The sequence below is a fragment of the Lytechinus variegatus genome, chromosome 7 (assembly GCF_018143015.1).
Source record: "Lytechinus variegatus isolate NC3 chromosome 7, Lvar_3.0, whole genome shotgun sequence".
Classification (NCBI taxonomy): Eukaryota; Metazoa; Echinodermata; class Echinoidea; order Temnopleuroida; family Toxopneustidae; genus Lytechinus; species Lytechinus variegatus.
The window spans coordinates 11128205-11152188 of record NC_054746.1 but is presented as its reverse complement, the minus strand read 5'-3'; the positions used below and the strand labels follow the sequence as shown (position 1 = coordinate 11152188).

The following is a 23984-nucleotide window of genomic DNA, read 5'->3' as shown; positions in this document are numbered from 1 at the left end:
TCACCACATAACCTGAGATGTATCTATCCCAATCCTTGGGGTAGTCAAACTTATCAGGATCCTCCAACATGGCTTGAAGGTTAGCCTCCTCATCAATAGCCTCATCTTCATCGGTGACATCACGGAAGTTTGGTGGAGGTAGCTCCAACAGCTCACCGTCATCAAACTGAGGCTAACATCAAAGGAAAATAACACAGTGAATATACTATTAAATAAACACTGAACATGCCATTTAATGAGCATGCACACAATGAATATATCGTTGATTATTATCTATATAGAGCGTTTTAGCCATACATTAAATATGAATGCAGCATAGATCACAATTACGCTCAAAGACATCATAGTGACTTACATGTAAGTCGCATGTCGATGACCAATATTGATAAAAAATGATGATGCCATGTGATAAGTGATATGACTTGTTAAATGAAATTTTTCTCTCTCTCTTTTTTCAGGGGTGGGGGGGGGGTGTATAGATGATAATTATATTTGATGGCTTTATTTCATGAAATACCAGATATATTCCACTCGTTAGGGCCCCTCACTTGCGATTCATGGAATATTTTCCCAAACTCTTGGAATATTGCTGGTTTTCCATTCTGAGCCATCCAATATAATATAAATATGTCACTGCATATATCACTTAATATATCACTGAATATATCATTGAATATACACATTGAATAGGTTCAAAACCAAGTTAGTGGGAGGGTACCCTTTGGTAAGGCATTTATCCTCATTCCCAGGTCTCTCGGAGAGGACCTCAAGCCATTGCTCTAGTTGCCAACTAAAAAACATTTATGCTTTCTTTAATAGCAGTCAGATAAAATAGCCTGCGATCACCCTCTGCCTACCATACTGGCATATTACAATTGTCATTACCAATTAAACAGAAATTAAACATGCAGTAAAAATAAAGGAAATCATTGAAATTTGGAAGTCATGATAGCTGAAAGTTACGCATAAGTATCAGAATATAAAATATATAATTTCAATTAGACCAAAGAAAAGAGACTACTTTAATAATCTATCCCTTCTAATGATTAGTACAGCGAACGATCATAGCAGACACAATATGTACATGCACCCTAAAAAAACACATTAGCACCCTATAATAGAGAGCACTCATGCAGAACAATAGAGATTGTATCTCTACTATTGTAAAAAGCAATTGGGATTTACAATGAAACCCATCTCCCCTGTAACATCATCATAAAGTCTACAGTGGATAGTACAGATATGATCATTTGAAAGAGAAGTGCTTATTGGAAAGAGTTTACAGAGTATGAAATAGTTTTTGTTATGTTTAATTGATTGGGAGTTGCAACTGATAATAATGTCTGATCAAAATGATATCGCTACTTGGGCGAGTTCCAAAGAAAGAATTCTTTTGTGCTACATGGAAATGATACATTCATTTATCAAATGTCTATTGATGATATCAAGATACAGATTTATAGGAGCATTTCATGGAACAAATAGTCAAGAATTTTCACTGAATTCTGTTATAAGCTACTGAAAACCTTGCACCTGATTGGCGCAAGAACATATTAGTCAGTGAAATTACTGACTATTTGCTTTGTGACACGCTCCCCAGATATGACTTGGTACGTGCGAACTTACCTGATTGTTTCCATTGATAAGACTACCCGGTGTGGGCGAGTCGAGCAAGTTCTTTAACTTTTCCTCTACCGTCATGGATAACGTATCCCTCAGTGGGGACTTGAGGTTCTATGAGACAAAAGAAAATACAAATGATGAAAGAACATAGCATGGGGATCGTACAGGTATACAACTTTGAATAAAAAGCGATGATCGAGTCAAACCTCTGTGACTTATGCACTCTCTCTACCCCAAAATCTAATCAGACCATCCTCATTTGCATACATGAGCCAAGTTTGAAATTATTTTCCACATGATTCTTTAATTACAATGAGAACATAAACTGGACACATAGACGAACCGAACAAGATAATGCCTTTGGTAACCACCTAGATCGGCGAGGGCATAAAAATGTAAATGGACAAATGAAAGTGGAAAAATTACCTTGTGTGTTAAGCAATTAACCCCTTCTCCTTATTCACAGAATTAACAATGACAGGTTGGTGTTTCATAGAGCTATTAGCATTCATAAGTTATTAAGAGCGACTTTACACAGGACTGGTAAGCCTTATTTGTAGTAGATGATACACACTAGAATTTCATTGGTGTTGATTTAGTCCCCAAGAAAGGAACACCAGTCTTTCGTAAAGTCGCCTGTGATTTACAAAGAGCTTCATGAATGACACACCAGGTCTATCATTACTGCATGAAATGATAGAATTCTGCAAAATATATAAACAACTTAACAATGAATGCCAAAAAGAGGGCTTTTATTAATCCAGGCATGTTGATTGGCCTACTGCCGCTTTCACCAGGAATTTTGGTGCACTTATACCCCCATATTGTATGCTTTAATATCAAAATATTGCACTAAAATATATTGAAATTCAAGGACTTTGAGAATAATGCTTACAGCTAGTGGGTTCCATGAATCTCCTGCTTTAACTGGTTGAGGTCTGATAGCCCCACGAGGGCTCTCTTTTGATAGCTGCGTCCGCCGAGTCTCAGCTCCATGCTGCAGGACTCCTTTAGATCCCATCTCGGTCATACTCTGAATCAATCAATTGAAAAATATTTTCAAAATATCAATTAGATGGAAGATTTTCATGAAGTGAGAGTAAAAATAAAATATATAATTGTAAAGGTATTTAAAAAAAAATGTTAGCAAATTGGAGCAAAAGAGAGCAATTAAAGAGAGGACAGTTAAAACATCCACAAAATCAGATGGAAAATTGTGAATTTGTGGCATAATCAAGTTTGGATTGATTTCTTTTCATGAAATAGTGCACTGCAGTATGAAATTGAGTGAGTCAATGACAGGTCACCCTTTTACATATCAATTTATTGCAGGAAACTAAAAGTTTTCCAACTATCTGTTCCAATAATGTAAACTTCCATGTCTATAGGGGTCATAAAGGATGCATGATGTAGAAAAACTGGTATGTTTCTTTAAAAAATACAATGAAAAGTAAACAAACTTGTCACACTATATCTGTGTATTCAATCTAACACTGAAATCATCAGGCTTATGCTTTGATCAAATACACAGAAAATGGCACCGCATATTAAAAACATCATTGTTTACATGGCAATCAACACTGTACATACAAATCATAATTGATGTATAGCCACTGTCAATATAAACAATCAATATTAACAACCAATGTAAATAACAATAAACGAAGAGTATATTATGATGGGAAAGTGACAGAGCATGGAACCAAAATGCCCTTCATTTCAACCACAATCAGCCAAGGTCATGCATGACATTGGTTTTAAAGTATTTAAAAAATACAATCCAATATGCCAGACAACCCTGAAATTGTCACATTTAGGCTGTAAGAAACGATATCAAATTCCCCATGGTCGCTCATCCTTCAAACTAAGAATGTGTCTAAGAGCAACTGAGTAACCATGCGCATCAATGCAAACATTCCACTGTGCAACTTTCTCACATTCTGCAGGTGAGGTGCAGTTGTCTGTCAATAACAATCTAAAAATGTAATAAGAGTGAATAAATATTTGAAGCATAGTTACCATGACAACATGATCATTATGCGCAATGACTTGTAACTTTTCTTCATGATAAAAAATCACTAATGTCACAAAAATAAATATTTGAAGCATATTTTCTATGACAATACTGTATGATCACTGTGCCCAATGATTGACAACTCGTCTTCATAATCAGAATAATAATTCATTTTATAAAATGAAACAAAAATATAATAAAAATCACTAAATATTTGAAGCATAATTACCATGACGGTATGATCATTGTGTGCTATGACCGGTAACTCATCTTCATGGTTGGTAGATCCCATTAGACCCGGTAAGGCAGGCTCAACATGACCATTAGGAATCAGACGGGGTGTAGTGGTCTGCATCTCAGAGGTACCCTCTGTACCATTCACTGAAAGGGAACAAGAGAAGATGGGGATAGATATGTGGAGGTGTTGTGGTATAGTGGTTTTGTCACTGGACACTTCCTAAAGGTTTAGGGTTCAAATCCCTGGGGAACTAAATTTCTTTGGCAAGACTTTAATGCATGTTTGCCACTCTCCCCCAAGTGTTAAATGGGTACCCAATAGGATGTGAATGTCAATGTGTGTACTGGTAAACAATGGTTGCATATAGCCAGATGACCGTTTCATCAACATTATTATCCGACAAGTTGTCAGATGTGACTACTTTGCTTGATTCTGACTGGCTCAGAAGCAATGTTACTATGGTAACTATCGGATAAATCAGGACTTGTCGGATCAAGTCCTTTCATGAAACGCTCCCCTGGTGCACTATTTGTAAAGTACAGTGGTGGTTGAAATGACCGGGGTTGATTATCATAAATATACATGTATGTATAGTACTTAGAAACCTAGGTATAAGGTGCTACATAAATTATTATTACTATGAAGCAGACCTGCCAACCTCTGGGAATGAAAAAGTATATTATGTGATTAAAAAAATGTATTTTTCCCCAAAAAAGTGTATTTCATAATAAAATGCGTGGCGCACTCGCTGCATGCAAGCTCAAATGCGCAGTGCTCTTGCCAATGAAAAAAATAATTTAAACATGGGTATATCTCACCCTGGTTTTAACAAAATGATTGAAAAAAAAAGTTACTTGAAATTACATTGATCTAATAACCATAAAATAGAGACATATAGAGATGATTTTTCTCAATAAATTACAATTTTGTAAAACAACAACAACATATTTCTAAAAGAAAAAAACATACTGCCATATTTTGGTTGCAAAAATGTACTAAGTATGCCAAAAACATACTGGTTGGCAGGTCTGTATGAAGACTTCTTAACACAAATGTTATATGCCTTAGTCACATCAACAAAGCCAACTCTGAACCAAAGGATGGTATGTCTTAAGTAACAGCATAATAACTCTTGTTGGTCTGAGCACCGTCTTACTTGAGTTACGATTGATCCGACCAATCTCAAGTATGTGGAAATCCATCAATGTAACAATTTTTTTCCACAGGAAAATTATTTTGCACACTGTCAATTGTAAACAAAGAGAAGCACACTGAATTTTCAATAAAACAATCATTGCATAAATATTCATCAATCATTATCTAGAAAATATTTTGAACAATGTCAATTTTAGATGTTGACGTAGCTGGCTTTCAACGTCTTACAAAGAGTTATGATTGATCCAATCAATTGTAACTTTATGGAAATCCAAATTTTTCAACAGGAAATTTGCAAAATGCTCTTTATAAACAAAGGAGATCACATCAAACTGTCAAGAAATCAATGAATTTATGGATATACATTCATATCTAGATTAAAAAAATAAAATAAACATGCGTTTTATATGTTGACTTTGCTGGCTTCCATAGTTGCAATTGATTGGATCAATTGCAACTCTTTGTAAGACGGGCCAAGGAGTCAAGTTTCATCAGTGTGACCGAGGCAATTTGATGCACACATTACCAACAACAGCGATGGCTGCCTGTAACAAATCCTTAGGAGATGTAGAATTCAGGCAATTGTCTGATCAATATGATAATTTTGGTCACTTTAACAAATTCAGGACAATATTGATTTAACTTAACGGCTAGAGATATCACAAATCAGTGTTTAACTTGGCACTGAAAATATTATACAATTATCTACAATAGAATTTGCCAAAATTAGCATTAATTATTCGAAGGGCATTAAAATCAATATAGCTTGTAAAAGAAGATAAACATTATATACCTCACTTATGTATTTGCCTTAGAGCATCCCCCATCCCCTCTTGAAGTTTTATTTGCTTCTCTCAAGTTCAATCCACTTGATCTGCTTAACAAGTTAACAATATTGACTTCACATCTGAAGAGCTCACATGTGCGACCCTACTTTTCCTCTTTTTTTTTCACTCGCAAAATGACCGCTTTTGAAAGAGCTAATATTGACACAGTTTGAATTTAGTACTACACAGATATGGGTTTAAATTGTATAGACTTTAGCCCATAATGTCAACTTAATCTGTAGAATATGAATATATGCAGCAACTTTGTTTCTCCTAAAGCTAAACCAAATGGCCTGTATTCTGAAGTCAGGTTTAACTTAGACCATAGTCTATCTCTGTGCTAAAATTATGGGGAGCCAAAAATTCTTTTCATATTGTATTATTCTTATGTCTATTAATTTGTTTCCTTTTGATTTCATATTGAAGAAAAATACCTCAATATACTTCAGTTATCATTCCCAGATAATTTGAGTTTCATTTGAGACAATAAATTTGATGTGAACTGTTAGGTATTTGTGCCCCAATTAGCTCTCCATAGTTAAACCATAACTTTAAACCAAGGTTTCATTTAATCAGAGTACGGGCCAATGGATCTGAGGAAACAATAGTACTGTAGTTAAAGAACAACCATACTCACTTGTGTAATCTCCACTCTTTCTTCCAAAACTAGTTTCAGACTGAACAGATATCTGTGAAAGAAATCATTTAAAATTTACTTATTTTACTTATAGATGTATGCATTGATCGCTAATCCGTTTCATTTCTTTTAACAAGGAGTGTATATTGATTTACTACAGCTAAAGCTAAATTTATATGACACCTAGATAGATCCTTGTGATTTGATTGGTTGTTTGATATCGTTCATTCAACCCATTTCGCAATGACGTCAATAACCGTGCAATTTTGGATCCATTCATCATGCAATTTTGGATCCATACGATTTTGTCCATTGCACTCGCGCACCGAGACTGCAGCTCATGCACCAGCAGTGCGCATGTTGTAATGACGTAACAATCAACAGAACAAACTCACACTGCATGAGCATGCTTTGCATTGAAATTCATGAATTTCATATGGAAAAAAAAATTGTTTTTTAGGTGTCATATAAACTAAATAATGAATGTTTTTTCATTCGTGCAATGGATAGAATACTTCATTCGGTGAAAGATGAAATAATGATCCATTCAACGAGGTGTAGCCGAGTTGAATGGATCATTCATCTTTCACCTCATGAAGTATTCTGTCCATTGCACTCATAAACATTCATTATTTGTATACTATCAAATGTAAAATTGCAATAGAAACTAGAAATTAATCATGTGGGCAATTCCACAGGTTGGGACAAATCTGTAACGTGAGTAACCGACACATTCCAAAGATTTGCCAGGAGCATAATAGAATTTCCCAAGTTTTGTTTTTATACAAAGGATAGTCAGACTGTGTACTTTGTTGTGATACGGAGATGTTTAGTTCCTATCAGTAATAATGGAGTTACAGCTCCAAGTATGAGTCAAGGTGTCTCCAAATGTAACGTGAGTAACCGTGGAATAGCCCATAAATAGATTCTTACAACATTCCCTATTCTGAATCACAATTCACCCTCCTTTGTAACAGACCCAATACCAACCCCTTGCACTAAGATAATCAAATGAAAGTGTAATATTTCACAGTCCTACATACCTGGCTAAGAGTACTTGGATCTCTCCCCTGTAATGATATCCTTTCTTCATTCTGTGAGATGCTATCTGGTACCGGTCCTCGCGGCGTGGACGGTGCACTGTCTTGCTTCTGACTACCGGTGCTCACAGTGGTACTCTGTCAAGATTCAAGCAATAATACTTAATAAAGGACTGTACCATATCAAAAATACAAGTGTGTTGGCTCAGTTGGTAGAGTGTCTGTCTCACAACCAGAAGGTCATGACTTCAAGCCTGTTGAAACCCTGGCCGCGTCAGACCAAACAACTTTAAAAGATGGGAGTTGCTGCTATTCTGTTTGGCATTCAATGGTTTCAGGGATAGAGCAATGTCCATCTGGTGCTGCTCAGTGGCTGACTAGCCTATGATCTATTGGGCAAAAATAATTTTCTGAGGATTTTGAATTGCACCATAAGATATGGATTGGATTGATGTTCAAAAGCAGGACATTACTGATACATGAAGCAGCTTCTCACTTATGATACCACTAATTCAGTATTTAAAAAATTCATAACTCTCTTTAATATCCATTGATGGAATTTTTTTCAAACCTTAATAAAACTTGTTCTTTCTAATCCTATGGTTTATTAAAACCACCCCGTTTCCATGTGAAAATGATAGAATTCACCTCAAAATAATGATTTTAATCTCCATCCATTCACAATACTGCTTTTGTCAGGGTTAAATACAGTACCAAAGTGATGACGTCACAAATAACTATTTTTGCATTTCAGCGCTTTTTTTAAAAACCATACCTTGGTAGGGAATGATGAAAAACACCCACTACCAAAATTAAGTGGGAATCGGTTCATGGGGGTCTTAGATATGATCCCATGAATATGTACATGTAATGGTTCCTAACATTTAGAACCATGCCAATGATACATTGCTTTCAATGGGGCTAATTATGTATTCATGAGGTCATATCTCAGGCCCCTATGGACCGATTCCCACCATATTCAGGCTGTGGAGGTATTCCATCATGCTCTACCAAAATATGGTATCAAAAACACTGACATGTTAAAAGGGAAATTGATGACGTCAAACTTCTGTACTCTATTGCTCTTTCATAAATACACATAAATATGAATATGAGTCATCTATTACCTAGCTTGATTTTTGTTGACCATTTTTAGAATACTTTATCTCTTGTATGTTACATGTAAATATAAACTAGATACTCTTAAAAGTAACATGTCCCTAATGAGTATAATGACATTGTGCATACCTCAAACCTTCGTCTAAGAGTGTTGATGAGTGCTATAGTAGACCGGAGATTCCCATCTGTTATTTCTGCAAAACAAGGTCAAGAGGGCATCATTATTATACTTTAAACAGATGCCACAAGTTATGCACTGTACGCATTTGAAAAAGTAGAAATGGATTTAATATGATCATAAGCCAAAAGTACAATTTGTATCTGATCAGAATTACTTGAAGATTTTACCCCCACAAAGATTATTAAAAACAGTACATATAAACTTGCTGATCCATTTCCAGAATGAAATCTATAGAGCTGTGATTTCTAATGACTTTACTTTTTTTCAGAGGCTAAATTATCATCATACTGGTCATTAATTTGAATTGAATTTGAATTGAAGGTTTTATTATTTTCAAATCGAAAGCACTTGAAAACACAAATAATGTAAAGCAAACCTTCCTATTCATCAAGGTAGGAAGCAAGTATCAAATAGAATAAACACCTCAGACCTCAAAAGATTATTTCCCAACACCAATGGCATTATTATCAGTAATCATTTATACTGCCTCACAAATAATTGTCCCTACAAAAAATTTCATACTGAACCAAATCCCATAAGAGCAATACAGAATGCATTAAAATAGAATATTAATATTACATGATTTCTTTTTCCAACAAACGATATAGAGAATAAATTTGCAATCCAGGTGCACGTACACGTACAGTATACATAATATTGCACAACAAAATACATTCAATAAATAAAAAATTTATCCTTAAAAGCTGATAGTTTGTACATACCTTCAGCATTGACCCCTCTGGTATCGAACCCCTTGGTTTGTAAGAATCGTAAACATAGATGAATGTTTTCAATCCTTTGGGCTCTGATGATTGGACGGGTCTGGATTCCTTGAATCTTCTCATTGACTAGAAAAGATAATGAAAGATCAAAGAGAGATAGATATATATTAATGGTATTGATTATAATAGTATTAAAATTAAAGGCTGAATTGCATTGAATTTGTAAAGACTAAAATTTCAATATTATTCTCTCTTATGGTTATTTCATTTAATTCCCTTTTCAATACAAGTACCATATAGGCGTAGGATTATTTTCCTTAAAAGGTTGGTATACAACCACTATGCAAATAATAGCAAACCATGTAAACAATGTACATGATATTTATTTATTTTGTTTTATTTACCCAGGGTAGTCTCTTCAGTATACAACTGCTTTACAAGAGAGCCCTGTTAAAATGTGGGACATGCTGTACTAAGGAAAACGGCATTCAGAAAAAGTTGGGATTTCAGAAAGAATAGGCAGAGATGAAAATGAAAAAGGGAATCTAGTTATAATAAAAAATAATATCAAACAAATATGTACATGGGCAATTCCACAGGTTGGTGGACATGAGCTTAAAAATTAAAATTCAATATTTTCTTGAATTTTTTAATACTTTAAGTCCTTCATACATGATAGTTTCAGGAACAAGAAATAAAAAGTTTATTTTCATATGTATACTTTGGAAAAAAATGGTCAAAAGTTGTGTCTTCCATTGTGTACCAAAATACAAGAAAAATAGTGAAAAATGAAATATGCCTTATTACCATTTTGTTGTTGCAACAACATACCACTTTACATATTTCTGAAGTTTAGAAGAGTCAAATTACTTAAAATACACAACCGCTTTTCAAGTAAATTTGTAGTACTCATTCAAAAATGAACATTGCAACCTGCTCAGGTGATGTAACGTGAGTAACCAAAAAAAACTGACTTTGTTTTCTGAGAGAAAAATTCTTCACAGTTAATTGGTGGGATTTTAAATTCTCTTCCTTCAAACAATCTTTGACACAGTGATGACTATCAAAATCATTAAAAAGTACGATTTTTTTATAAAAATGATGAAGAAAAACTGTAACGTGAGTAACTTTGTAACGTGAGTAACCAGTAAAAATTATTCAGTTCGGTAACATTTTCTGTGGGATGTCAAGTTTTAATTCTCATGGTGAGTTGTGAAGTTATTTTTTATTAATTAAAAGCAAAATGAGGGTACATCTCTTTGATGCGACTCTTTGTTCATCAAAATATCAGTGGTCATACAATCACACAAAAAATTGAATATTAGTAGAAGTATTCACAATGCGAGAGTGCATTAGTAAGACTTGGTTTTGATTAACCAAACTTTAAAGAGTGTTCGAAAACACATTGAATGCCCTTACCTGTAACCCTATCTAGGCCGGGGTATTTTGGGAGTTGATATGGCCCGGGGGAGGGGGGGGGGCTCCCAGGCCCCCCTTGAGATCTCGGCCATTGGCCGCACGATCACGCCGAAAATTTGCATGCAGGTTGTCTTGGACATAATCTACAATACTATACAGTAATTTATTTCATGCAAATTGGTATTAAGCGATTATGCTAATTTATGCATAATTAGTAAGCGAAATCGTACTTTTCCCTCCTACTCCCTAATAAAGCTCCAATTGTTCCAATTTTTGGTATAAAATCTCTTTTAGATGTTCCTAGCAATGAATTTTATACACATTATTGAATTTTTAATGACATGTGTGTTGTTAACCATACATGGACAAAATGTAACGTGAGTAACCATATTATCTGCACCCCAAGTAAAAACCATGTGTTCTTTATTTTTTTAATTATATACAAAGTTTGTCTCCCTAATATACTTCTGTGAAATGGATATAATCAACTTTCATAAAAGCCTTGTATGAGGAGACTTTTCACTTATGTCGACTTTTCATTTTATGCATGTCCAAATCATGTAACGTGAGTAACCGACACATTCCAAAGATTTTCCAGGAGCATAATAGAATTTCCCAAGTTTTGTTTTTATACGAAGGATAGTCAGACTGTGTACTTTGTTGTGATAAGGAGATGTTTAGTTCCTATCAATAATAATGGAGTTACAGCTCCAAGTATGAGTCAAGGTGTCTCCAAATGTAACGTGAGTAACCGTGGAATAGCCCACATGTAGTTGAGTAATATTGAGTGAAATAATAATTACATATTTTGGAAATTGTAGATTATATGACATACCTTATTAAAAAACATTCAGTAGATTGTTTTGCAATTAAAAAAAAAAAATATTGAGAGTATGAACTGTATGAGGCAAACAGGAATATTTACAGATAAGATGTTTTGCTATTAAAGAATTTGAATATTTCCTTGCAACTTATTTTTTTTTTATGTAATGTTATTAAAGTTTCTGTAAAAATACTGAACAGAAATAGATGGGTTCATTTTCCCCGTCTCCATGTATAAAGACGGACTTGGGGTTAGGGACGCGGTAAAGATGAATCATCAGTATTAAAAACAGAACAAAATCCATTGAGTAACATGATACAATGTAGGGTCTCTGAATGGGTTATTTTGCCAGCAATGCTTGGGTAAAATCACTCTATCAATTAGTCAAATAACTTCTTATCTGAATGACAAACGTAGATGTCTGCACAGTTCCCAAGATAATGGAAGTATATTTGTCATGACTAAGACCAATAGTAAACATTGCCGAAACATGATGAATACACTGAATGTTCTATACACCGGCAAAAGCAAATACTGATATTCAACCTGCAAAAGGTTGCTACTGTTGAATAACATTATTCCCATTTCAAACAATTGCTTCAGTTGGATTCAATGCAAGCAATACTTACAATACGACCAACATTTTCCGTTACGGTTGGCCTGCTATTAGAATTACCAGTTATATTTTCAAATTAACTTTGTAAACACCGTGAATAATTTCTACAATTATTGTGTCTGATATTTGTTTACATACACTCCACAGAGTAAGCAGATGTATACAATCTTTCATAATTGTTTTTTGTTTAGTGGAAATACAACTTATGCAATTTGGCAAGCTAAAATAGGGTCAATTATGCACTTTGACATGCTAAGAAAAGGTAAAGGAATTATAGCTTCTAGTTAATTGCTTTCTGTCAAGAAGAACTACAGGTTATCAGCCATTGAGCCCAAATCAGTATGCATGTCCATGCATTGTATGCAACAACTTGAGGACTGAGCCAGATTTACTTTTCAAGTCAAAATAATTCCCCGACCACAAAGGGTATTAAAGGAAGCCACACTTCTCAAGGGTTTCAAGCTACTCCATGTAGTATCTATTAAATTCTGGAGAGAAAAATATTCATGAAGCTAAAATTTGAATGTTGCTGGAATATATGGATGCAAATACAAGTACGCTACTCCGTGACTACAACCTCTATGAAGGCATTACTGAATTACAAACTTGAATTCAATTTGATTTAATAATTTCATTAGTTGGTATGACATCATAATGATAAAAAATTTATGAATTATGTATTACTTTATCAAGAAATTTCAGTGCAGCCTGTTTAATTTGTTATTCATTCCTTTTTTTTCAAAACCAAGTCATCTTGACACATTGTCCATATGGCTGGATAGATTGAAACTGTAAGGGTGGGCAAGCCTTTTAAGTGTTGGGAAAGTTTAAAAATACAACAAAGGATTAACAATAGAACTCTACCAGATTCCAGCAAGGATAGAGCTTTATCTGTGGGACAGAGTCAACAGAGAACCAAATTGCTTCATTGGTTTTCAATACCGGGTTTTTGAGATGCTTCCAGCGTGACAGAAACGATTACGACTGTTGAGTTCCTGATCTCCTTTGACGCCAAACAGTAGGATATCCGTAGATATTTCAGCACCAGAAAGACTTTACTATGTGTTTTTATTAGATCATTTGATGCTTTCTTGCTTCGAAAGTGCAATAGATCTCCAAAGCAGTGATTGTTGGCAACAAAGTCCTAATGGAAATTCTTATTACTTATCGCAAAAAGGTTTTCTCAGTGTTCACGCTATGCAATTTGAATTAATGTACAGTAATTTAGTAGTTATACATTGGAAAACTCAAGAAGCCCTAAGCACAAATTTTACTAATCAGATACCCAAACAAATTCATTACTGAAGTCAAAAGTGACACATGCAATATTTGATACAGGTAAAATTGTGTAATGTGAATGCATCAAATAGTGGCATGAATATTACCAAATCAGAAATATTGCTGTTGTTTTTTTAAAATCTAATATCCCTTTAAAACATTGCTGCTATAAGGTATAAAAAGATACTTAAATTGTTTACATAATGTTGCATTCATACAAAAGCATGCATTTGAATGTAGCAATGAATAGATAAACATACTCTTTAGTGATTTATTCCATGTGCCTGGTTTTGAATGCGATTACTTCATGTGTACATCATCCAATCGTAAATACAGTTACAGTAATCATAACAAATGACAAAACATATTAAACAGTGTCACAGTCATGACTGGGAGGGATTAGGTGCTCCATTTTCTTTAAGAAAACAATTCAAGAATAGGATGAGAGCAATTACACCGGTCTTTGGGGGGTATGAAATAAATCAATCCCTGCATCTTTCAAACGTGATGCTTTTGATGATTTTGAATCAAGCAGAGTTGTTCACATTGCATGGATGAGTAGCGCTACACGTCACAAGTGGGTGATCTTTCAAGGATATGATTGGACTATGAAGGTACTCGATGGCTGATAATTATCTTTGAGTGTTCACCTTTTGTGTTAAGTCCATGCACTACTGGTGGGAAGGTTTTTTTTTATATTTTTTTAGCCATCGTCAATTTGGACATACACACTTGAAAGCTTTACAGACCTGTATATTACAGACCCCCTGCAGATTCCAGACTATTATATACAAGCTGGTCATGCTTTAACTACAGATTTAAGGTTGAAAACAATTCTAAGAATATTATCATTTTAAATATTCATGGCATGGTATCTGTTTAAGAAGGGTTAAAAATATACCCTTTTTCACGGTATCCATATATACAGGTCTGTGTGGGGTAACTCTTATAGCTCATTTCTTATTTGGCCATTAGGATATCAAAGTTAGGATATCAAAACTTTGATAGGTCGATGTAGACCCCCTAAAACATGCTGACCAGACTATAGTTACAGATAATATAAATATATATATAAAAAGATTATAATGTTGCTACTTTTGGATTCTTTTTCAAAAGCATTGAAATACTAACTTTGCCCGGTATCTACAATGTATATACACTTAATTGGATTGGGTACTAAATAGCGCACTTTTTCTGAAGACATCGTAAATTATGTCATCACAACTTTAATAGGTCCATTCAGACCCCCTAAAGCTCTGAATACAAGCTTTTCAGATTATAACTACAGATTAATATTGAAAAAATACAAATATTGCTGTTTTTTTATACCTTTTTCATAAAGTGTTGAAATATTTACTTTGCCCAAAATCCAATTAGGTCATCAAAACTTTAATAGGTCTATCTACATGGACATGTAGACCCCCTACAGCTCTGAATACAAGCTGGACAGAATATAACTACAAATTATTCTTGAAAAATATTTCTAAGAATATTATTTTTTATAGCATTGTATCTTTTTTAATAGGCATTGAATATACTAGTTTGTAAAATAATCATGAATGAGTGGGGTAACTCTCAAAGCACACTTCTTGTTTAGCCATTAAAAGTTGGGACATATACACACTTCAAAGATTTCGAATAGGTAAAATTCACTAAGCTTTTACCAACTATTATACAAAATACTAACACTATAACTACCAAGAAAGAAAAAGTATTCTAATGCTGCTATTTTTAGATATTGCATGGTCTTGAAAACAACAGTGCACGGTGTCCATATTCTTATCTGAGTAGGCTATAAATTCTTATTCCTATAGAACAGCAACCAAGAAAATATCCTGTTTCAAACAATGTGCACTTCTTCTGAAGATAGCAATGGTTCCCCAATTACAAGTTCCCATCAGATGTACATGTAAAATTGAACTACATGTATACTACCAAAGACCAAATTATAAGGAATGGGCACATGCTGTATGGGTTTAAGCTATGACAGTCAGAATCATCCTTTAGTTTTCAATATGGTGAATATATAATCCAATTACAGTAAGCCAACCCTCCTGAAAAAACTATTTTTTTTAAGAGATTGAAAAAATCTATACTCTTTGCTTCTTTTCTAGTATAGTTATAACTTCTAATTTCATCATCTCAACTTGTATTGTATCTGCATAGTTTGATTAGTTTCATACTTATACATTTCATTCTTATACTTAAATATGTACATGTAACCTCTGGGGTGATATGTGAAGATATGTGAATCTTATTTTAGACATGGATAAAACAGATGAATGATTGTTTTTATTCAAATTGCCTATTACTGTTTGTCAAGTTTGCCCCTTGCCACATATATTCATAATCACCAATCCAGAAAACTTGATAATACTCACTACATTTCCATCTTCTTTTCAAAAATTGAACAATAACCATGATAAATTACTTGTGGTTGCATTATCAATGTGTTGTAAAATCATTCATCCTTTCATTGCTTCAATTCCAGAGTAAGCTAGCCGTTACTGTTATGCTTCTGGTGCTTATACATTTAGAGATGATCCTTTCTTTCCACCTTGCCCTATCCCCCCATGTTGAATACTGAATAATTTGATCTTTGACATCCACAGCAAATCCAGACTGCACATGCAGAACCAATGATGAATTAAGATATCACTTTATAAGTAAGGACTAAGATGGTCTTCATAAACCTATCCTCCAATTAGCCGCCTAAGAGTAATGCGGATAATTCAATAACAAGTGGAATGCCTCTGGCCGTCTCACCTGCACCACGCAGTTCAATATAGCAGCAGTGCTGACTTTGAATACTACTCTAACTCGCACAAGATGTTCAGTGATACATGGTTACTCTTATGTCCACTTTTATGAACTAGACCAATAAACTTACAGAGATATGATGGTTATTCAACAAAAAACCCCAACATGGCCAAAGTTCATTGACCTTACATGACCTGTGACCTTGATCATGTGACCTGAAACTCGCACAGGATGTTCAGTGATACTTGATTACTCTTATGTACAAGTTTCATGAATCAGATCCATAAACTTTCAAAGTTATGATGGTAATTCAACAGATACACCCAGTTCGGCCAAAGTTCATTGACCTTTGACCTTGGTCATGTGACCTGAAACGTGCACAGGATGTTCAGAGATACTTGATTACTATAATATCCAAGTTTAATGAACTAGACCAATAAACTTTCAAAGTTATGATGGTAATTCATCAGATACCCCCTATTCGGCCAAAGTTCATTGACCCTAAATGACCTTTGACCTTAATCATGAGACCTGAAACTTGCACAAAATGTTCAGTGATGCTTGATTACTATTATGTCCAAGTTTCATGAATCAGATCCATAAACTTTCAAAGTTATGATGGTAATTCAACAGATATCCGCAATTCGGCCAAAGTTCATTGACCCTAAATGACCTTTGACCTTGGTCATGTGACGTGAAACTCGTGCAGGATGTTCAGTGATACTTGATTAACCTTATGTCCAAGTTTCATGAACTAGGTCCATATATTTTCTAAGTTATGATGACATTTCAAAAACTTAACCTCAGGTTAAGATTTCGATGTTGATCCCGCCAACATGGTCTAAGTTCATTGACCCTAAATGACCTTTGACCTTGGTCATGTGACATGAAACTCTAATAGGATGTTCAGTAATACTTGATTAACCTTATGGCCAAGTTTTATTAACTAGGTCCATATACTTTCTAAGTTATGACGTCATTTCAAAAACTTAACCTCAGGTTAAGATTTGATGTTGACGCCGCCGCCGTCGGAAAAGCGGCGCCTATAGTCTCACTCTGCTTCGCAGGTGAGACAAAAATTGCGTTCATAAACTCATAAGCCGCATTATTTTTACGAGCGCCCGTCCTGAAAAAGGCGGATAATCGCCATGACAACTGGACACGCCCCCTCCGATGCGGTTGTGTTGGAAAAGGGTGACCTTGTGACCGCACCATGGCAATTATCCGCATAATTTGGAAATGCGTTCATAAACTCAAAATCTTGTCCCGATGCTGCTATTATGCGGATAATAGCAGCATCAGAGTAATGCGGATAACTCTTGTCCTCCTCCAATTTTACGACCAAATTATGCTGCTATTAGCCGCCTAATTCATTTTAATGGGGTTTATGAAAGGGGTATAAGATGATCATTCATACACAAAGTATAAAGCGGGTAAAAGTTTTATTATCCAGGGTTCCCAGCTTTTCAAGAAAACAAAATTCCCAGATTTTTCCCTGATGAAGTTTAAAAATTCCCTGATAATTATTTAAACCCATTTTCAGTTTTGAATGTTTTTGAGGTCGTTGCAGTGAAATACATATATTTTCAATATAACAACAATAATGTAAATTAATCAAATTAAATGTAAATTAAATTAATTAGTACCACCATAAAACAGTCATTTAATGGATGTTGTTTTTATAAGCAACAAAGTACAACAGAGTCTGACTAACTACTGTGCTTTCGACTTTTGGGCTGATCAAAATTCCCTGATGTCCCTCATTTGAGGCAAAAAAAAATTATAAGGATCTGAATTGCTATCTATTTTAGCCCCAAAATATCAATTTTAAATTGATATTCCAGTGACTGAACTCCAATGCTCAGAACAATCCAACTGATACCTTCTGATTCAAAGTAAAGCCATACGTACATAGCGCGAAAAAGATGTTTTAATCTGATATCAATTATGTCAGGTCACCTATTTCTCAATAGGCGGTTTCAGACCGCCTCGAAGTTCGCCAGTTCCAGGTATTCTCTGATCGGGGTAAATTTACCCCGATCAGAAAATACCAGGTATTTTGGTAATGTGAAAGCAAACTACGCGTAATTTCCCCGAAAGAAAATACCCGCTAAATAGTAGGTACTTGGCGAAATTACGAGAACTTTCGTGGGGATTTTTCCAAGGTCGCAGGTATTTTGGCGATGTGAAAGCAAATTACGGGAACTTTTATCCCAGCGTGTCGTTGGGCGCGGCGGCGTGGGTGGCTGCTGGGCTAGTGATTTTGAATCTCCCGCCTTGCCTGCTTATCAGACCACACTGCGCATGCTCGTAACTTCGGGAACTTATCCCGAAGGATGTGTTTCGGGGCGGTATGAATGCAGGAATAATTAACGGGTATTTTTTAGCCTTAAAAAGTTCTCGTAATTTAACGGGGATTCTTGTGATCGAGGCGGTTTGAAACCACCTATTGTAATCTATTTCAATATACTCCAGACCAGACTGCTGCCCTGGCAAATGAATTGTGAATTTTCTTTGTATTGAAGTTCAATATCGCAGGTGCATTGATATGCATGTGACTCAATAGGCAGGGGTATCTGATTATATGGTTCAAGCACTTCACAACCTCGCATCAATACACTGATAAAAAATGATAAAACTGATGAAAAATTATTTCCTAAGTCCCTCACCAACCTCTACTTGATAAAAAAATGTATGAAAATGTACCACCGTTAGATATGAATATGTACAGTACATGTATGTCGATGGAATAAAACCCAAACCAAAAACCTGATCTGTGTATAAAGTGCACTAGTTTTGTAATTCATGAAAAGACTATATTGAATAACTTTCTCTTTCTTCTAAAAAAATAATATGTGATAAGCCATATCTGTACTATTTTGCAATAATATCCAACTAATGAAAAAGAGATATAGGCCTACACAAATCAATAAAGAAGCAATCCTGCCAATATACATATAAAGGACAGCCATATCATAAATAAAAACAGATATCATTCCGATGACATTAAATGTTTATATTCATGGGATACATAGTCATACAGATCTGCAAGTGATATGAATAATCTAAATTGAAACTCAAATACAACCAACTTGAGAAGTATGTGTTCAGGCCCTAATAGTTTAACAATCCTGAATGTCTTCAAGTTTTACCTAAGTAAACACTATGGAAACCAGACTTCACCTAAATAACTCAAAATCACTCACCATTACCTACAAAACCATGGCAACCAACAGCTCACATACCAACTCATAAGAAAGGATAGAGTAACCCAAATCCATTTCTTATGTTCCAACAGAAACAAACTTGCTGAGAAATTGAAGTAATACGATTTGGTTGAGCGCCATGACAACCTAAATTGTTCCAGATATGAAGGAGGGTTCTACAGACTTGTACATATATAGCCATGGGTAGGTTTTCTAGTTGGAAGTTTCTTACGGCCCAGCTTGTTACACCCTGCAGGGATCCAATGTAGTCTTCTACAAACCTTGTGGTTCTTTTAACAGTTATCACACTTACATCAGCACAAAGAAAGTATTTCTTTCAAAATGATCTGTATGTGGTTAGGCCTACATGTTTATATGAATGAGATCACAATTCTCTGTAGAAATATGAAAATAGACTGCTTCAATTCTTTCAAAACTCACCACATCTTCGGAAGAAACATGAAATTGTCTAAGTTTTAAGAAACATTACCAAACTTGACATATTCAAAAGGTAACTGAAAACAATAATAAATTTATTCATAAACAGCATGTTGTATTATATAGAAAAGGTGCTATATAAATCAATTTATCGTCATAAATAATAGAATTTGGTCATTAATTTTGAGTATCATTTAAAACCTGCCTTTTCTCAAATTTTGCACAAAGCAGAGACATGAATCCATGTCTTGAAAAGCTGTACCATTTTCAATAATTCACTATGACTGTGTTGAAGACTACTAGTATGCAGAAATATAATATTTCATAGCGCATTCCATGGATTTGATATTCAATACCTGATGACCTCTGACCCTAATTCTTGGATGATGGTAAAGGGGTAAACAGAATCACAATGCTCATCAATCATAATAAATGTAGATTACAGGGTGATATCGATTTCTTCATTTTCTCAATCTTTATCTTGTTAACAGATGGTAATTTATACAAGATCAAATTGTACATTTAGAAATCCCACGGGAGAAAATCAACTTGATGAAATTTGGGCCCAATTGGAATGTCATGACTTCAACTATCATATTTCGATCATTTCATGCTACTATATAGGGATATGCCCAGAAAATGATCTAAATGTCTGCCGGCAAGTTATGACATATGCCCAATTTCATTTTCATGTTTTCAAGATGTTTTCGCAGGGTACCATTAATTTAGCAAATAAGATTGTTGATGCCAAAGATAAGTTGGGATGAACCAAAAAATATTATCTATTATCGGCAATCTTAAAAGAGAGATTTGTTATGATGTCATCTTTACATCATTGGAACAAACAACCCAAGAGGCATCTTGATTCTTTGGTCCTGGGCACATCTTGACAGGTTTTTTGTGTTGAATTTCATGATTTTAAATGTTTATTACATAATTTTTTTTAAGCCTGTAAAACTGTGTCTTCAGTGAAATTATGCGTTCTTCATTAAATCTATGAATTTTTACTGTTTTCTGTAAATTACATAAAACTGGCGACTCTGTTATGCAAAAGGGTCCCGAGTATTGTTTGCTCAATCATCACTTAATGGTGAGCTATAAAACACTAAATGAAGCCTTTCAAATGACAAAAAGGACACTCAACCTGCCACGGATCTTGAATAAAACCCCAGCAATACCCCCCTCCCTGATCACCAACTTCTTCACAAATCCCAAGGGGGTTTATCATTTGCATCTTAAGAGCCCTCATTGGTGTACTCATCATCTATTGTAATTGCAGTTTATCCCAGTCATTGTTGGTTCACAGTAAACGGGTCTTCAACAGAAAGACAAAGTAATCAATACTGGTTCCACTAGGAAATCGATAGGCCCAGCGAAGGATCCAGCCAATTTTGGTTGCAGAGTGGTGGAAGGTCGATGGCTTGTAAAGAATACTGGAGAAGACTCTAATGCCTGCTCAAGGTCTCTGAGGAATAATGTTCCTTTGTGGATAATGTATCTACCTTTGTGGGGAGGTGTGATGGTAGCACATTTGTTGGTCTTGTTACAGTTGATTCCGAAAGACGGATCATGTCAAGTAAATTGACTTAAAATCCAAGAGTGTTACTCTCCTGATTGTTCATCCCACAAAGGTGTGCATTGGAATTCATGACTTTTTTTTTCTGGTATTCTCTTTCCTAAATGAGGTTTCCAAGAAAAGACGTTGTTGATTACTTGGCCCAATGACTCTCATTTTGCTTTATTGCCTTCGTTCGACATGGAAAACAAGAAAATCAATTAACATCAATTTACAATCATCCGGGAGAATCAACCAACAATCTACATGTAGGCCCTATCCTTTTAACATTTTGTTCATACTACCAATTAAACAAATCATTTAGTTTTTGTTAATTTATATTTTACTTAACAAAGCATTTTTACAAATTGTTTGGTTTAATAAACGATACCATTAAAAGGCATTTTACTGTTATAGTTTGTGTATTAAACTGGACTAACTTCACATTACAAAGTTGATACAATCATTACATCCAATCAATCAAAGTGTCTAGACGTTGATGAATAATATCACTATGTTAATTTCTAAAATTGAAAATGACAGGTCAACATACACTGTAGAGGGATTAATCAAATGATTTAGTAATTGAAACTGTATTGCAGAAAAGTTTGTGTCATTATTCAAATGTTTGTAAATCAATTTGTTAGATCATCTGGAACGCAAAACAAAAGGTCAGGGTCTACCATTGGATCAAGTCATGCAGTTTATCTTATAATTGCCTTTCACAACACAAACAGCTTTTATCGATAAATGCTTAGGAGTTGAATAAGATCCTTTTATTTATTATCAACGAATTCCTAGATTGACAAGCAAATACAAAACAAAAAGTAAAGCTATACATTGCATTCAAATTAAAGTTGTTACATATGTGTATGTGAATGGTACTCGGGTTTCTCAGGGAAAAACCAACATTGTGAACATTATTGTTTATTAAATTTCATTGTTGAATTCATTAATATTGTAATCTTCATCATCATCATCATTAAAGCACATCCAAAACAGAGAATTTTCATTTGAAGTTTTGTTTGAAATGGCCTTGTGACTTGACCAGATTCGTGATGTGAATGCAAACATACAATGCATTACTTTATTTTTCCTGAATCAGTTGGGTCCTATACAGCTGGTTTACCTCTACACCGACCATATCCATGAACTTGAAACCCATTAAGTGTGTTTGGTTAAGCTCTCTAATGGGGGAAACCATCCATTAAGAGGGTTTAATGTAAATATGAACAGGCAAATCAAGGCAGATCAATGATGGGTCATTTTCTTAACTCATTTCAATGGTTATATATCTATTCATCTCTCTCTATCCTGCTTGGACCCTTCTCCCTCGTCTGCAGGCACAGGCCCTGATTGAAACTTTGGTCAACAAGCGTGTCTCCGCGCAAAGACTAGCACATACAAAACTTGCTGTTTCAATTCAGAGAGCGAGAGGGCCTTCAGTAAACAAGACATGAGTAGGCTGTAGTTCAGACCCTTAACTCGAGTGAAGGGTTTGCACGGCAGACTAACCCCTCCCCATATCTCTCTCTCTCACTCTTTCAAAATCAAAGATTTTGAGAGAGTTTTTTTCTCTCTCATCATTTTTTCTTAAGTGTCAACAAATAGCTTCTGCTTTCACTCTCTCTCTTCTTCAATCCTGTTTCTGAGGAGTCAAATTTGACTTGGTTATAGTGCCAGTCTGGAGTCAACTGAGTCAAAGTGACTCATTTCTGACTGACTTTGACTCATAATCGAATTGTTTTCAGCTGATGCCACACCAATCCAAGTAAAACTTACTCTGAATCCGAGTCACTTGGAATAGAGTCGATGCCCAAATGGTGCCATTATTAGTCAAATTTGACTCGGAAGAAAGTACATTCTAAAAGTATTTTTCCAAATTCATAGAAATCATATAATAGAGCAAAAGCTGTGGTGTTGAACAGTTTACAAAGAGGACCACACCTGTCATTTTACTCTGGTGTTGAACACCCATGGGTGTAATGGACCTAGTAGGTCCATGGTGTAATTAAAACACTTTTGGTTGTTACTTTTACACTCTTTGGTGTTATATTAAATCTCACGGGTGTAAGTTTACCATCTCAAGGTGTGTCCCTCTTAGGACACCAATTGGGGTCAGATTTAACACCCCTATTTTTAGTGAAAAAGATTTCTCCACTGATGTACATGTAACAGCCCTTCAACTTCATAACACCTAGGATAAAAAGGACAACGCACTTTCACCTCATCAATAGATCATGAAACCCAGGCCTAAATAAAAATATTGACTAAAAATGAGGTGCTTAAGATTCCAGCAATTACAGCCTGCTATTTAAATGCAGTCTTGAGAC

General features: G+C 34.9%; 1 protein-coding gene across 1 annotated transcript in view; it reads right to left on the bottom strand.

The window, feature by feature from the left end:
- LOC121418435 overlaps positions 1-23984 on the bottom strand; it is a 49360-nt gene that overhangs the window by 8339 nt on the left and 17037 nt on the right. Inside the window, exons 4-11 of the mRNA XM_041612311.1 lie at positions 9557-9682; positions 8783-8847; positions 7538-7672; positions 6495-6546; positions 3867-4018; positions 2519-2656; positions 1627-1734; positions 5-172 (exon numbers count right to left, since the gene is read on the bottom strand). Of these exons, the coding sequence (XP_041468245.1) occupies positions 5-172; positions 1627-1734; positions 2519-2656; positions 3867-4018; positions 6495-6546; positions 7538-7672; positions 8783-8847; positions 9557-9682 (944 nt within the window). The remainder of the gene's footprint in view (positions 1-4; positions 173-1626; positions 1735-2518; positions 2657-3866; positions 4019-6494; positions 6547-7537; positions 7673-8782; positions 8848-9556; positions 9683-23984) is intronic.